This window comes from Chiloscyllium punctatum, chromosome 49 (assembly GCF_047496795.1).
Source record: "Chiloscyllium punctatum isolate Juve2018m chromosome 49, sChiPun1.3, whole genome shotgun sequence".
Lineage (NCBI taxonomy): Eukaryota > Metazoa > Chordata > Chondrichthyes > Orectolobiformes > Hemiscylliidae > Chiloscyllium > Chiloscyllium punctatum.
The window spans coordinates 28,779,918-28,794,402 of NC_092787.1; the positions used below are offsets into that span (position 1 = coordinate 28,779,918).

General features: G+C 46.7%; 1 protein-coding gene across 2 annotated transcripts in view; it reads right to left on the reverse strand.

Annotated features, from left to right (window-relative positions):
- The window catches only part of LOC140469503 (noelin-like), a 54,981-nt gene that overhangs the window by 9,210 nt on the left and 31,286 nt on the right, over window positions 1–14,485 (reverse strand). For both annotated transcript variants that reach the window (XM_072566074.1, XM_072566073.1), the window contains exons 2-5: window positions 13,076–13,225; window positions 9,670–9,825; window positions 3,788–4,007; window positions 2,532–2,638 (exon numbers count right to left, since the gene is read on the reverse strand). In XM_072566074.1, the coding sequence (XP_072422175.1) occupies window positions 2,532–2,638; window positions 3,788–4,007; window positions 9,670–9,816 (474 nt within the window). In that variant the 5' untranslated portion in view covers window positions 9,817–9,825; window positions 13,076–13,225. The remainder of the gene's footprint in view (window positions 1–2,531; window positions 2,639–3,787; window positions 4,008–9,669; window positions 9,826–13,075; window positions 13,226–14,485) is intronic.

Sequence of the window (14,485 nt, forward strand, 5' to 3'; positions counted from 1 at the left end):
ATCTTGCTCAGATCCTTGAACTCAGCTGGAAAAAGCAAAGACAGGAACTTGCATGAAACCATTTTCTAGATCATGCAGCTCCATTCTCAGTATCGATTGTTATACCCTCACCGTTGGAGAGGCTGCAGCTGGCCACTGGGGTCAGGGTTCCTTTATTCTCTACCCCCCCCCGATCTTGTCCAGCTATTGCCCAGCCCTGATTTTAATCATGTCACCATTGGTGGGCCTGGGTTCAGTGACTGTCACCTCTAGAGTGAAATTCTTCCACTAACGCACTGCCTCTCGACCTTTTCACAGACTTGCCCTAAAATCTTCCTCCCTGCCTGAGGTCCGCAGCACCAACCAATCTATCTCATTCATTGGTTCAAATTCAGTTTGATTAACTTGGCCTGTGCTGATTTGTGAGTGTTATTGGGAGGGAGGGAGTGTGAGAAACAGGAGATAATTGGAGAGTGGGTTATTGAGGGGGCAGAGGGTAGTGGGGAAAAAGAGATGGCACCAGAATAAGAATAATAGGTTATTCGGTGGGCTCAGAGTGCGAGGGAAAGTGAGTCTAAATCTCTGTTCCAATGTAAGTGTGTGAAGGTATGGATAGTGGTCAATAGTTTTGGTAAGGTACAGGCACATATTTCCAAGTGGAAGTGTGATGCTGCAGTAATAAGAGTCCCGGTTTAAATTAGGACAGGACTGCACACAGGAATATTCAGGAAAGGCTGGAAATGGGGAGGGTGGCAGGATTTACTTAGGAGAGCATTACCATGTTTGAGAAAGAGAATGTCGCAGAGAATCAAGGATACAATCTATTTAGCTGGAGCTAATGAACAGAGAAGAGGCAATTAAATTTTCTGGTGTATTCCATTGACATCTTGCTAGTGTACAGCAAGAGGAACAAATTTGCAAAGAAGACACAGCGAGGTAGAAAAGTTATAGTGCTGTTGTTATTAGAGACTTTAATTACCAGGGTATAGACTGGGATAGGAGCGGTATAAAGGGCCAAAGAGAATACATTTGCCAGAGTGTTTCCTCAAGCAGTGTGTGGCTAATCCAATGAGAAACGAGGCCGGGCTCCTGGGAATGAGGTCAAGGTTGAAAGGAGAAACAGTAGCTGAACTATATGGACTATAGTCTAAGAAGATGGAGACAGTCAAAATATATTCTTCCAAAAGGGAAAGGTTTAGATTAGATTATTTACAGTGTGGAAACAGGCTGTTCGACCCAACAAGTCCACACTGACCCTCCGAAGAGCAACCCACCCAGACCCATTCCCCTCCTACATTTACCCCATTCATCTAACACTACGGGCAATTTAGCGTGGCCAATTCACCTAACCCACACATCTTTGGACTGTCGGAGGAAACCAGAGCACCCGGAGGAAACCCACGCAGACACGGGGAGAATGTGCAAACTCCACACAGAGAGTCACCTGAGGCGGGAATTGAACCCGGGTCTCTGGCGCTGTGAGGCAGCAGTGCTAACCACTGTGCCCATAATGTATGACAAACAAATCCAGAGCTCTGCCAACCCATTCAAGGGAAGACACCAGTGCTGTGCCAGAACTTGGAGAGAGTCGGCACAGACGTGAATGTAATGGCCTTCACGAAGGAGAAGCTGAAAAGGCCGAAGCTGGGTTGATCAGCTGGACTGGGTGGACTACACCCCAGAGTTCCTGAAGTAGGTAGTTGAGGAGATTGTAGCGGCATTGGTGGTTATCTTTCGGGAATCACTGGAGTCAGGGAGGATCCGAAAGGACTGGGAAACTTTGTCCACCCCTCCCCACACCAATAAGCTTTCTCTTTTCAACAACGATAGGCCCAGTCTGTCCAAACTTCCATGTTACAATGGAGAACATGTGCCCAAATGGAGACTGTGTGCTTGCGAATTATCCTCGTCAATGTTCTCACACCTTCTCCAGTAGCTCCAGATCCTCTTTGTAACACAGAGATTGGAGCTGGTCACTGAGCTCCAAGCGTGCTCGAACCAAGGCTCTCATTTCAATTCCAATCCTTTCAAAGTGAGTCTCCCACTGTGTGTCAGCCTGTGTATTTGCGTCTCCTCCCAGTTCTCATAGCACATTGATAGGTATTCAATATGTGCAATGTATGGCAGAGGGCCATTCTCGAAAGATTAACTGGTCTGTTCCCTTCATAGATACATACACGTTGGCATCGGTCCTGTCTCCATACAGAATCTTCCACTTTGCATTCTTACAAACAAGTTGAAAATAACTTGTCAAATGCAGCTCAAATTTCCATCAATTAGGGTGGTAATCCCAAACAAAAACCCTGGAGGACACCAAATCCCAACCTATTAACTCTTCATCCCTGCACCCACTGTATTCAGACAGACCGTCACTTCAGTCTCAGCAATTTATTTTTTTTGCGAATTCCTTGCCCCGTCTGACTAATTTCTCCTTCACAATCTGCCTGTTTTTCATCCTGTCTCCTCCCCTAGACCCCACCACGGTGCAGTGAGATTAACTGGCCTGAGCTCAGTTTGAAGGGAGCGGTGATTTGGTGTTTGCCAGGACATACCTTACTGTCCCCCTCTGGTGAGGCAGGATCTGTCATCCAGGCACCAAACCTCGATCCAGATGTTTTCACGGTGAGTGGGTTGCTGATTCCCGTCAGTTTGCCGCACGCTGGAATTGATGGAAAAGTGTGACGGTGGTGAGGAGCAATGAGTGCAGATGTGGCTGAGCTCTCAGTTTACGGTATCCTCCTCTCCCCCCCCCCAACAAACCACCCTCCCCCTCAGTCAGAGTGGCCCCAGGGGAAGGGAGAGGGCTATGTCCCTTGTGGGATTGGAGTTCTTGGTCTGTTTGTGTGCTGATCGTGAGATTGTGGAATGATTCTGTGTGCACTGTGGTTGGTTTTGTGCCATGAAACTCTGGGTGGCAGCTGGACAAAGTAACCTGGCACCAGTCACTGGACACTGTCCTATTGTCAGTGAGGGGTGGGGGGGACAGTGAAACTGCCCCACTGTCAGTGAGGGGGGGCACTGGCCTTGTCTTACTGGGTGTTCTAAGCCAGAGGGGTCGCCATCCTAGTTGCAGCACTGCTGTGGCGATGCCCCTCCAGGTTGACTCTCGCCGTGGTCAACTCCCTGAGCATCTGGTCAGTCTGGGAATGAAAGGGCCGTGTCCATTGTCCAGATGCAGTGATCAATCATCCCCTTCCTGTCAGGGAGCAGGAGAATCTCAAATTCCAACCTCAGTGAGTACTGAGGGAACACATCTCATCTTAAAGTGAGTGGTCAGGGAAAGATCCCAACAAAGCTTAACACTGATGCTGAACCTGACCCCCTCTTACCTCCACACCTCCCCAGGATGCTTCTGCCTTGCCGACCTGCAAGGCCTCACCGTGGTCAGGAACAAAGTTTGGCTACAAATCCTCAAAGGTCCAACAGCCATTAGCTATGGCCCCTCCTCTCTTTGCCCCAATCACTTGGAAGTGGGGAGCAATTAAGGATTTGTGGGTTTCCTGACGGGAAATGTGGCCATGGAGGGTCAGGGAAGGATTTGGGCAAAATGGTGCTTTGTTTCGGGGAGGTGGGGGGGTAAATGTTACCCCACCTTCTGCCTGTGTGAGAGTTGGGAGGATTTTGGGGAGTGGGTGGTGGGAGAGGGGGGAAACAGAGAACCTGTGGTCCCCACCATCGCTGCCTCAAATATGCGATTAAGTAACACCCCTCCTCAGTCCCCGAGGTGGCGTATTGGGGTGGGGGAGCTGGTGCGGTGAGGGCAACTAATTCCGCGTAAGCCATTTCAGACGCGCGATTTGGGGCCTACCTAATTTTTGCATGCAGGCTCGTAACCTGTTCTCCAGATTGGAGACTCTGGCCAGGAGCTCCTCGTAGTCGAACGGCCCGATCTCCTCCTGAAGCTCGGCCAATACAGCCGTCAGGTTCGTCGCCTCCGCCTTAAACTGCAACACCAACTTGGCGTCAGCTTTATACTGTTCCAGCACGGGGATTAAAGGCAACAGTTCATCCATTCTCGATTTTAGGGCCTGCAACGGGTAAAATAATCTCCATTCAGTCGCAAGCGTGGAAAAAAAAATAAAAATCCCGACGGCTCCCCAAGACCCCTTCTAAAGAATCCCCGTTTCTTTCTTGATGTCAGGATATCTCGGAGTGCCTTACGGCCAATGAAGCACTTCTGAAGTCTAGTCACGGCTGCAGGAAAATGTGACAGCCAATGTGCGCACAGCAAGATCCCACCAGTGGCCACGGTCAGGTGATCTGTGTCAATGATCTTGGGTGAGGTCAGGGCACTGGGGAAGGGATTGCACACGTCCTTGACAGCGCTGGGAGCAGAGGGCATCATTTAACTTAATACTGGAAAGACAGCAGCTCCTGACAGTGACGGGCTCCCTGAGTACTGCACCGGGATGCCAGCCTGGATTGTATTCAGACCTGTGTGAAGGAGTGTGGTGCTGACTGTCCCTGGGCTCTGGCTACCAGGGGCACTGGCTCTTTTCTATTCGAAGGAGCAGACAGTGAACACTACAACAGAACAATTTGGGAAAAAAAAGCCTTTATTTTTTTTTATTTTTTAGAATGCGATTGGGTAACATGCTTTTCAAATCACGTAACAAAAGGACATTCCGTAGAGATGCATTGACAATTTTTTTGATATTTATATATAAATTTTAATTTTTTTTAAAACGATTGATGGTTAAACGGTTTAACATGCAGGAGAATCACAGCAAAGCTTAAACAAGTCAGCTTTATAAGTATTAAAGAAAGCCTTAAAATTCTCATGAGTTTTTTTTTGTTTTTTTGAAATTATATAATAGTGCAAGATCAGGAGCCCAAGTCCACGGTTACAAAGAATTGGACTTGTGTCTTCGTTCAATCAATGCGGCTTTTCAAAAAAACTTTCTTAAACTTAGCCCTGCAAACAAACAAAGGTCAGAGCGATACTATAGAGGAGTTTATTGTTACCTCCCCAACTCCCAGAACACAAGAAACAACTTTAAAACAAGACACTTCCACAAATCTGGACACAAACACAGGGAAAGCCAGATTCTTGGCGTTTCCCTCCAGCAGTAGGCTGCCCTCGGGCTGAAACATTTACTTTACTTGCCACCCACTGCATTTGCAAAATGACAAAGGACAATTACTTCCAAAATTATCAGTGCTTATTGCAAAGAATGGAGTGAAATATGAGTGGTGCCATTTCTCACTTTACTCTCTTGATGGCACCAAACCTCACTCCCACACACACTGACTCTCACTGGGGTACAGTTTCACAAACACTGACTCTCACTGGGGTACGGCTCCCACACACACTGACTCTCACTGGGGTACAGTCTCCCACACACACTGACTCTCACTGGGGTACGGCTCCCACACACACTGACTCTCACTGGGGTACAGTCCCATACACACTGACTCTCACTGGGGTACAGTCCCACACACACTGACTCTCACTGGGGTACAGTCCCCCACACACACTGACTCTCACTGGGGTACAGTCCCCCACACACACTGACTCTCACTGGGATATGGCTCCCACAGACACACACTCTCACTGGGGTACACTCCCACACACACTGACCCTCACTGGGGCACAGTCCCACACACACTGACCCTCACTGGGGTACAGTCCCATACACACTGACCCTCACTGGGGAACAGCTCCCACACACACTGACTCTCACTGGGTTACAGTCCCATACACACTGACCCTCACTGGGGTACAGTCCCATACACACTGACCCTCACTGGGGAACAGCTCCCACACACACTGACTCTCACTGGGTTACAGTCCCATACACACTGACCCTCACTGGGGAACAGCTCCCACACACACTGACTCTCACTGGGGTACAGCTCCTGGGGTATAAGTGAGAAACCTTTCTGTTGAATTTATTGCTGAATTTAGAATTTTCCAACTGCACCTACTTGTACCTGCAGTGAACATGGAAACAGCTGCATTATGTCGGTGAAATGTGAGCCCAGGTTTTTTCAGATCATTACACCCAGAACAGTCAGTATTAGCTGCCCATTCTGATTGATTCTACTGTTTGTTTAAGATAAGTAAATTATAACTAAGGGTTGGAGCAATGCTCCTGTCACTTGGCCATTGGGATGAGGGAGATAATCTGTCCATCAATATTCCACCCGATTCTCAACAGCAATCACTAAACTAAATAGCAGGATATCCCATTGATCCAAAACTGGGATGATTATTTAGTCAAACCCATTGGAACTTAATTCTGACCCTGAGCAGTTTTAGTGACAGGGAATGGGGGTGGTTGGGAGTGGGTGGGTGGGGGGGGGGGGGGGGGCAGGTATGGGTTCCAGGGGCTCTGGAATGTACCTACCATTGCGTGCCCAGCCTAAAGCAACCACATGCCAGACAGTCACATATCAAGGTTGACAGGGGCAGATTTGCAGCTAGCTGACATTGTAGTGGATATGGTGTTATGTTTCCAGGACAGACAAAAGTCCTTCAGCCCATATTCTCCATGCTGGTGTTTGTGCTCCATACGAACCTCTGCCCACCTCTTCTGTATCCCATTCTTATCCTTTCTCCTTCCAGTTCCATCCCCACTCTCTGAGTTAAAGTAGTTCCTCATAAATTCCTAACTAGAATTATTAGCCATGGGCTTCTATTGATGGCACTGAGTTCTGGTCAACAAGTTGAAAACATCTTCCAATCTACCTGACTGAAATCTTTCCAGATAACAGAACCCCAATCTCTTCTGACATTGCTGATGGTTGCAGCCTGTCAGTCCTTGTTAATCTTTTCTTGCTTTCCTCCAGCCCCTCTCGATTCCTTATGTAACCATGGAGACCAGAATTGCACACCTTGCTCCAAGTGTGATTTAATCAAAGAGGGTGAATAGATAGAGTCATAGTCATAGAGATGTACAGCATGGAAACAGACCCTTCGGTCCAACCTGTCCTCCCACCTGCCAGCACCTGGCCCATATCCCTCCAAACTCTTCCTATTCATATACTCATCCAAATGCCTCTTAAATGTTGCAATTGTACCAGCCTCTACCACTTCCTCTGGCAGCTCATTCCATACACGTACCACCCTTTGCGTGAAATAGTTGTCCCTGAGGTCTCTTTTATATCTTTCCCCTCTCACCCTAAACCTATGCCCTCTAGTTCTGGACTCCCCACCCCAGGGAAAAGACTTTGTCTATTTATCCTATCCATGCCCCTCATAATTTTGTAAACCTCTATAAGGTCACCCCTCAGCCTCCGACACTCCAGGGAAAACAGCCCCAGCCTGTTCAGCCTCTCCCTGTAGCTCAAATCCTCCAACCCTGGCAACATCCTTGTAAATCTTTTCTGAACCCTTTCAAGTTTCACAACATCTTTCCGATAGGAAGGAGGCCAGAATTGCACGCAATATTCCAACAGTGGCCTAACCAATGTCCTGTACAGCTGCAACATGACTTCCCAACTCCTGTACTCAATACTCTGACCAATAAAAGAAAGCATACCAAATGCCTTCTTCACTATCATATCTACCTGTGACTCCACTTTCAAGGAGCTATGAACCTGCACTCCAAGGTCTCTTTGTTCAGCAACACTCCCCAGGACCTTACCATTAAGTGTATAAGTCCTGCTAAGATTTGCTTTCCCAAAATGCAGCACCTCGCATTTATCTGAATTAAACTCCATCTGCCACTTCTCAGCCCATTGGCCCATCTGGTCCAGATCTGTTGTAATCTGAGGTAACCCTCTTCGCTGTCCACTACACCTCCAATTATGGTGTCATCTGCAAACTTACTAACTGTACCTCTTATGCTCCTCCCGACATTTCAATTCCATCCTTGAAGAACTGAACCGACAGGGTACATTTTTATTTAATGGTGTTATTAACCTGAATGGCTACTTTTAATGATTAGTGCAAATGTTCCCCAAAGCCCTATTGCCCTTTGCCCCATTTAGGCTGGAATTTTCCCAGGAGTGTGTTTCATCTCCATATGCACCATTGAAGGAGAGATGGTGATGTAGCAGTTACGTCGGTGAACATCCAGGTGCCCAAGCTAATATTTGGAGGGAAAAGGTCTCAAATCCCACTGAGGCAGTTCATCTGACTGGAACTGAGAGCAAGTCTGGGTGCCAGTGACCACTCGGCCATCAGCAATTGCCATCAGATTCCATTTGCTTCATTAATGGTCTTTAGGGAAGGAAATCTTCCAGAGCCACCCAGTCTAGTCTACATGTGACTCCAAACCCACAGTAATGTGATTTCCTCTTCACAGCCTCTGAAATGGCTGTTCCAGCGACAAGTGCTGGCTGGCCAGCAATACCATGTTTCATGGAAGAACAGCAAAACAAACCTATTCCATTCAACTGCATTTGTTAATTAAAGGCCCTTTCTTTATGTTTATTAAAACCAACCTGAACTGTGTTGCTGTCTTCCTCAAAATAACAAATCCTGCCAGAAATTTTAAAATTGCACATTCAAGTCCTGAATCCAATGCATTGAAGAAACGGAGAACAGCAACAATCCCAGATTAATCCTGGTGAAAAACCACTTCCCATCACTTGCCAATCAAGTAATTACCTTTAATCCTTGCCATGTTTTGTGTTTTATCAATGACATTGTGCTTCGTGACCCTGATTCCACATGTTTTGACTTTTATAATGTATCTAATTTTTGGTATCTTATCAATGACCTTCTAAAAGTTTAAATATATGACATCCACTGTATTACCCTTAGCTGTTATTTCTTCAAAGACTGCAAGAAGGTGAGTGAAGAATGACTTTCCCTTTTACTGTTCTTGCAGATTTTTAAAAAAAATTTTTCTATTCCAGGATCCATTCCCTTTATTAGAAATTAAGGAATTTATTACCTTTTGTAAAACTGACATTAAGCTAATTGATCCACAGTTCCCTGGTTTTGTTTTACATTTCTTTTGAAAATACTGATCCTATTGGCTGTTCACCAGTCCTCCAACAGTATCTAACCAATTGTTAAATATGTACTAGTGTCTTTGCTTCTCCTCCCGAAGGTTAATCTTCCTTGGATGTAATCCAGCTGGACCAGATGATTAGTTTATTAATCATCTTCCCTTTTCCTATCTTAAATATGTTTTATACTTTTGACTTCTTATAACGTTATGCTCACCATCTCGGTTTTCTTGGTAAAGAACCAGGTAAACTAATTACTCAATATCCTTGGCATTTTCCCTCATTAACAGAGAGCTGGGGTGAGTACAATGAGCTGAATGGCCTGTTATGTTTTAAATATGTGTAGCCCATAAGCTTCAAAGTTAGTGAATGTGAGGCTAAAGTAGCTTCCAGAAAGAAGTGATTGTGAATCAGCCTCTGCAAAAGTTAATTCTGGGACCTCTGAAAGGGGACAAGTTTATTAACCATTGAGAAAAAGCTCACAGTTTTGGAGATTTCCATCAGCTTTCTCTACCAATCCCAAGGTGAAAGATGTTGGATCCTGTATCAGCAAGGACCCCATGACTGAGTTTGTTTTATAGTAAGTGTGGCACAATGGGGCTGACGGGCTGAATGGCATTTCCTGAGACAGAGGAGATCACAGCTCAATAGGAGATTGGACTGACTCAAAGGGGTCACTGTGACACTGGAAACTGACAAACGACTCACTGACCCCAACAAACATTTCTCCATCCCACAGGCCAACCCCATAAGCAGAACGTGAATCGAGTGTGGCAACAAATCTACCTGAAACTGTCGGGAGAGATGCGCTTTGTGACTCTCCTCCACCTGTTTGAATTTTGTTTCCAAGCCTCTCATCTGTGTCTCCATTTTCTCCACGTACTGCAGATCACGCTGGGTTCGGCGATCCAGCACCTCGATGGACTGGGTCATGTTTTGCACCTGTGACAGTGAAGGGGAGTATCAGAGTGACCTCAGTGAAGGTGAGGTGGGTGCAAGTGAGGGACTCTGGTAAATGGGGACAGTCATACATCTAGTCACTGTATAGCGGCCAGCACTCACTGTCTCCCTGGTGTAGCTACAGCCAGAAACCGAGGACATTGTGGGCGGCACGGTGGCACAGTGGTTAGCACTGCTGCCTCACAGCACCAGAGACCCGGGTTCAATTCCCGCCTCGGGCGACTGTCTGTGTGGAGTTTGCACATTCTCCCCGTGTCTGCGTGGGTTTCCTCCGGGTGCTCTGGTTTCCTCCCACACTCCAAAGATGTGCAGGTTAGGTGAATTGCCCATGCTAAATTGCCCGTAGTGTTAGGTAAAGGGGTAAATGTAGATGTAGGGGTATGGGTAGGTTGCGCTTCGGCGGGGCGGTGTGGACTTGTTGGGCCGAAGGGCCTGTTTCCACACTGTAAGTAATCTAAACTAATCTAATCAAGGGCAGTCAGCCTGGACACAGGCTCTCTACGTGAAGATCATTTCAGCAAAGGACAGTGAGTTGGAATGGAATGGAACCACTTAGCAATTGGAATGTGTCACGACGGTTCACATTCTAAAATTGAATGGGACAATTTAGCAACCATGACCTAAAATACTGACACCATGGGTTGGGTTTTGGCATGGGGCCCACCTTGCAGTGGGCCATGCTGGTATAGGATGCACCAGGCTCCTGAGCGACAGGCTGCACAGCAAGCAGCCAACTATAGGATGACATCCAGGCTCACTGTGCTGAAGGCCCAGTCTGGAAGGCATTGCTGAGGGAGGCTGGGGAGCATGAGGTTACCTCAACATAGAGGCAGGCACCTTCAGAGACATTGACCCAACCCAACACAGTGAGACACAAAGCCAAGGGCATTTTTGAAGTGATAGGAACCGGAGGTGTCCTGAGCCATGGACCCTGCTGCAGTCCTCTCTTTGGGCAGGGGGTCTTTTTTTTTTGATGGACCTCTGGCTGCTTCATTGAGATGCCAAGGCAGCACAAACATGTGGCACTGGCTACCCCTCTGTGGGACCAGTAGATATTCCCACTGCCAGCTCACCTCAGCAGCAGGAGGTCACTGGGGAGATAGCCTGACCTTATAGACATCTGTACTCCTGCCACATACGTCAAGATTTGACACCATGAGACCAGGAAAATGAGAGAGAGAGGATTCACCTCACAGTGCGTTACTATGTAGGGAGGACAGCAGAATGATCCCAGATAGTCACCATATCCCAAAATCACAACACTAATTACCGCCTCATCATCCAGTCTCCAACATTGGGCAACTACCGCATTCTCATCAGTCAGTAATACAGGGCACTTGGGGGTGATGAGGGGGGTTAAAGGGGTTACTGAGTGACAGTCCGAAGAAATTGATTAACATCAATAGAGTTACAGTCAGTACCACAGGGCGCTGGGGGGAAGAGGGGTTACTGAGTGACAGTGTGAGGGAGCTGATTAACATCAATAGAGATACAGTCAGTAACAGTGTCTGTGGGAGAACAGTCAGTGATACTCTGAAATAACATATCATACACCTAACTATGGAGAAGGGTAATTTAGACCTAGCATGGTAGCTGACAAATTGCAAATATTCAAACAAATAATTGTTAATTTTCAACAAACACATACTCCCTAGAGAAACATAAACTTCAAAACTAAGAGAGTTATAACCTAGGTTAACTAAGTCAGTTAAGATAATTGCTCAGAATCACAAAATTATTACGGCACAGATGGTGGCTGTTTGGTTGTACTGGTTCTATTGCCTAATGCCAAACTCCTGCCTTTCCCCCATATCCATTTATAACCAAATTACCATCCAGTGCCTCCTGTGACTGCCAGGACTGGATTGATAGTGCTTACAGTATTTGTAAGGAGAAGGTTCAGAGGGTGGGAGGGAATGAGACTTGGAGAGTTTGTAAACAGCACAAAGATTTGAAAGAGAAAGTATCGTTAGACAGGGATGCTATGGAAGAGTGACAGTGAGTGAGATTTAGTGTGAGATATGATGCAGACAGCAGTGTTCTGGAGGGGTAGAAGGTTAGAGAGGGCACATAATGCAGTCTGGCTGGAGGCTGTCAGCCAGCCAAGCCTGGAGGTCACAGAGGCACACACAGAGAGAGATTAGGGCAGATGTGGAATAGAGTGATGTTATTGAACTGAAAATCAGCAACTTCAGCGACAGGGTGGATATTTACTCAGTTACTGAGTTGGGGAGCAAACACAACACTAAGGCTGCAAATAGCTCGAATGAACTGAAGGCAGCTTCCAGGAATAGAAACCATTTAGACAACTGAAATTTGCTACGTTTGCAGAGAAGGAGCAGGTAATAGCTTTGATCTTACCAATGTTTAATTGCAAAAAATTTCTGTTTCCTGATATTGAAAATCAGATAAGCAGGCCTGGCAAATCAGTCAAGAGAGGAATTCAAATGGGTGGCTACAAAATAGAGCTGGATATTACTGGCATTGACAGGGGAGCTGCCACAGACCTCCCAGATGATGTCACTGAGGAGCACGTAGGCAAGAAATGAAATGAAACGATGAGAGATCCTCGGGGAGCAGGATCACGAGGCAGCAGATCCTCTGGCTGGGACTGCAGAAATAAGAATGTAATCCGGTCTGAGCAGCCCCACCCAGCTGGGCCGAACTGGATTGGTGTGTGAAAGAACCAGCATGGATCAAATGGCCTCCATCAGTGCTGTATTATTCTATAATCCTACGAGAATAGAGGAGGGTGGTATGGTTAACAATATCGAAGGCTGCAAACAGAGAATGAGGGGGTAGACAGGGCGAGAGACAGACAGAGAGACTCAGACAGAGAGACTCAGACAGAGAGACTCAGACAGAGAGACTCAGACAGAGAGAGACGGACAGAGAGAGACGGACAGAGTTATCATGATCCAGCAGGGTGCCAATTGTGAAACTGACAGAGTGCTGTTTGGGTACTTGCCCAGAAATCAAACTGGATTCAATAGATTTCAGGAAAGATAGATGTGGATTTGAAAGGAAAGGATGTATTCAAGGGTAGGTGCAATTTGAAGATTTCCAATGTGTCTCCTGTTGAGCCCATTATCCCAGTGCCACTGACTTCTTGCTCCATTCCAGAGGGGTGGGGGGGGGAGAGTTGACGTGGGTGGGGTGAGCAGTGAAGGGGGTGGGGGCGGGATGTTGGAGTGGTCTCTGCTTGACCATGGACATGGTAGAACTGCCTTACCTTCTCCAGGAGCTGCCTCAGTTGCTTGGTGCGGGCATCACGTGAGCACAGAGTTTGCTGCGGTGCCACCACGGTGCAGATACACCTGCCTTCACTGTCTGGGGCAGAGCTGAATACGCGCCAACCATCTTCAGCATTGTCCGGTAATACCTGGGGCAGGACAGTGAGAGAAAGAGAATGACCAAACAAGTCAGCATGTAGAGGTGGCGGTGTTGGACTGGGGTTGGACCAAGTTAAAAATCACACAAGACTAGGTTATAGTCCAACAGGTTTGTTAGGAGTGTTGCTCCTTCAGCTGGTAGCCATAATGAAGGAGCAGCATTCTGAAAGCTCGTACTTCCAAACAAACCTGTTGGACTATAACCTGGTGATTTGTGACGTCAAATAATTCAGAGCAAGTGACACAAAACCAGCAATAAACTAACAATCAGACACCCACTGGAGACTGGACTGTTTGGGGTTCAGCAGCAGGGGGTTCAGGATGCATTCCAGCCTTTCAGAATACACACCCAGTCATTATAACATGGTGCTGGACCACAGACCATTCACACCATCGCTGTCTGGTTGCTGTGTTCGCCTTTGCATGGGAATCTGTCCTGCCTGCCCCCTCAATGTCTCTCGGACCTCACATCCCTCCTGCCCGGACCCCATGTCCCTCCCAGCCCGGACCATGTGTGTAGCAGCACCTAATAATCTGCAGCTAGTTTCCAGAGTTCCCTCACACTGTCCTCTGACTTGGACACCTGCCCACGCTCTATAAACCTGTTGCTCAATTGTTGATGAGAGCTCCTCTGTTCAATAGACAGCATTTCCTGAGAATGTATCAGAACTAACCATTCTGAGCCTCTCTGCAGTTCATTGCGGGCTGAACACCTCAGAATTAAAGTTAAACTATCTTTCCCACCCTTGCCTAACCATTCTGGATGCTTTGAATGTCAAGACATTAATTTCATTTGAATGAGTTCTATGTCAAATCTTCTGACTGCCACAAACATCCACTGAAAAAGCAAAATACTTAATTATTAATAATTTTAAAATCGATATTTAAATCACACAAGAGCATAATTTATTAAATTATCCACTGCATCTTTACCTAATTTAATGTACCCTCTTGAATTTCAGAATGTCATCTGCACCCTCACATAAAAACATGAAGTATAATAATGAACAGACAACAATGGTTTTCCAAAAGATGCACCCTCACATAAAAACAGGATATACAATAATGAACAGCCAACATGAATTTCCAAAAGAAGTCTGACCAACTTTATTCAATTCCTTCAGTGAGGTGGGAAAGAAAGTTGATAAGAGTAAGAGAGGAGGTGGAATGTATCTAGATTTCTAGGAAGCTTTCAGCAAGGTGCCATGAATAGATAACCTCAGAGCAGAGCAAGCAATGTCAGGGACAAG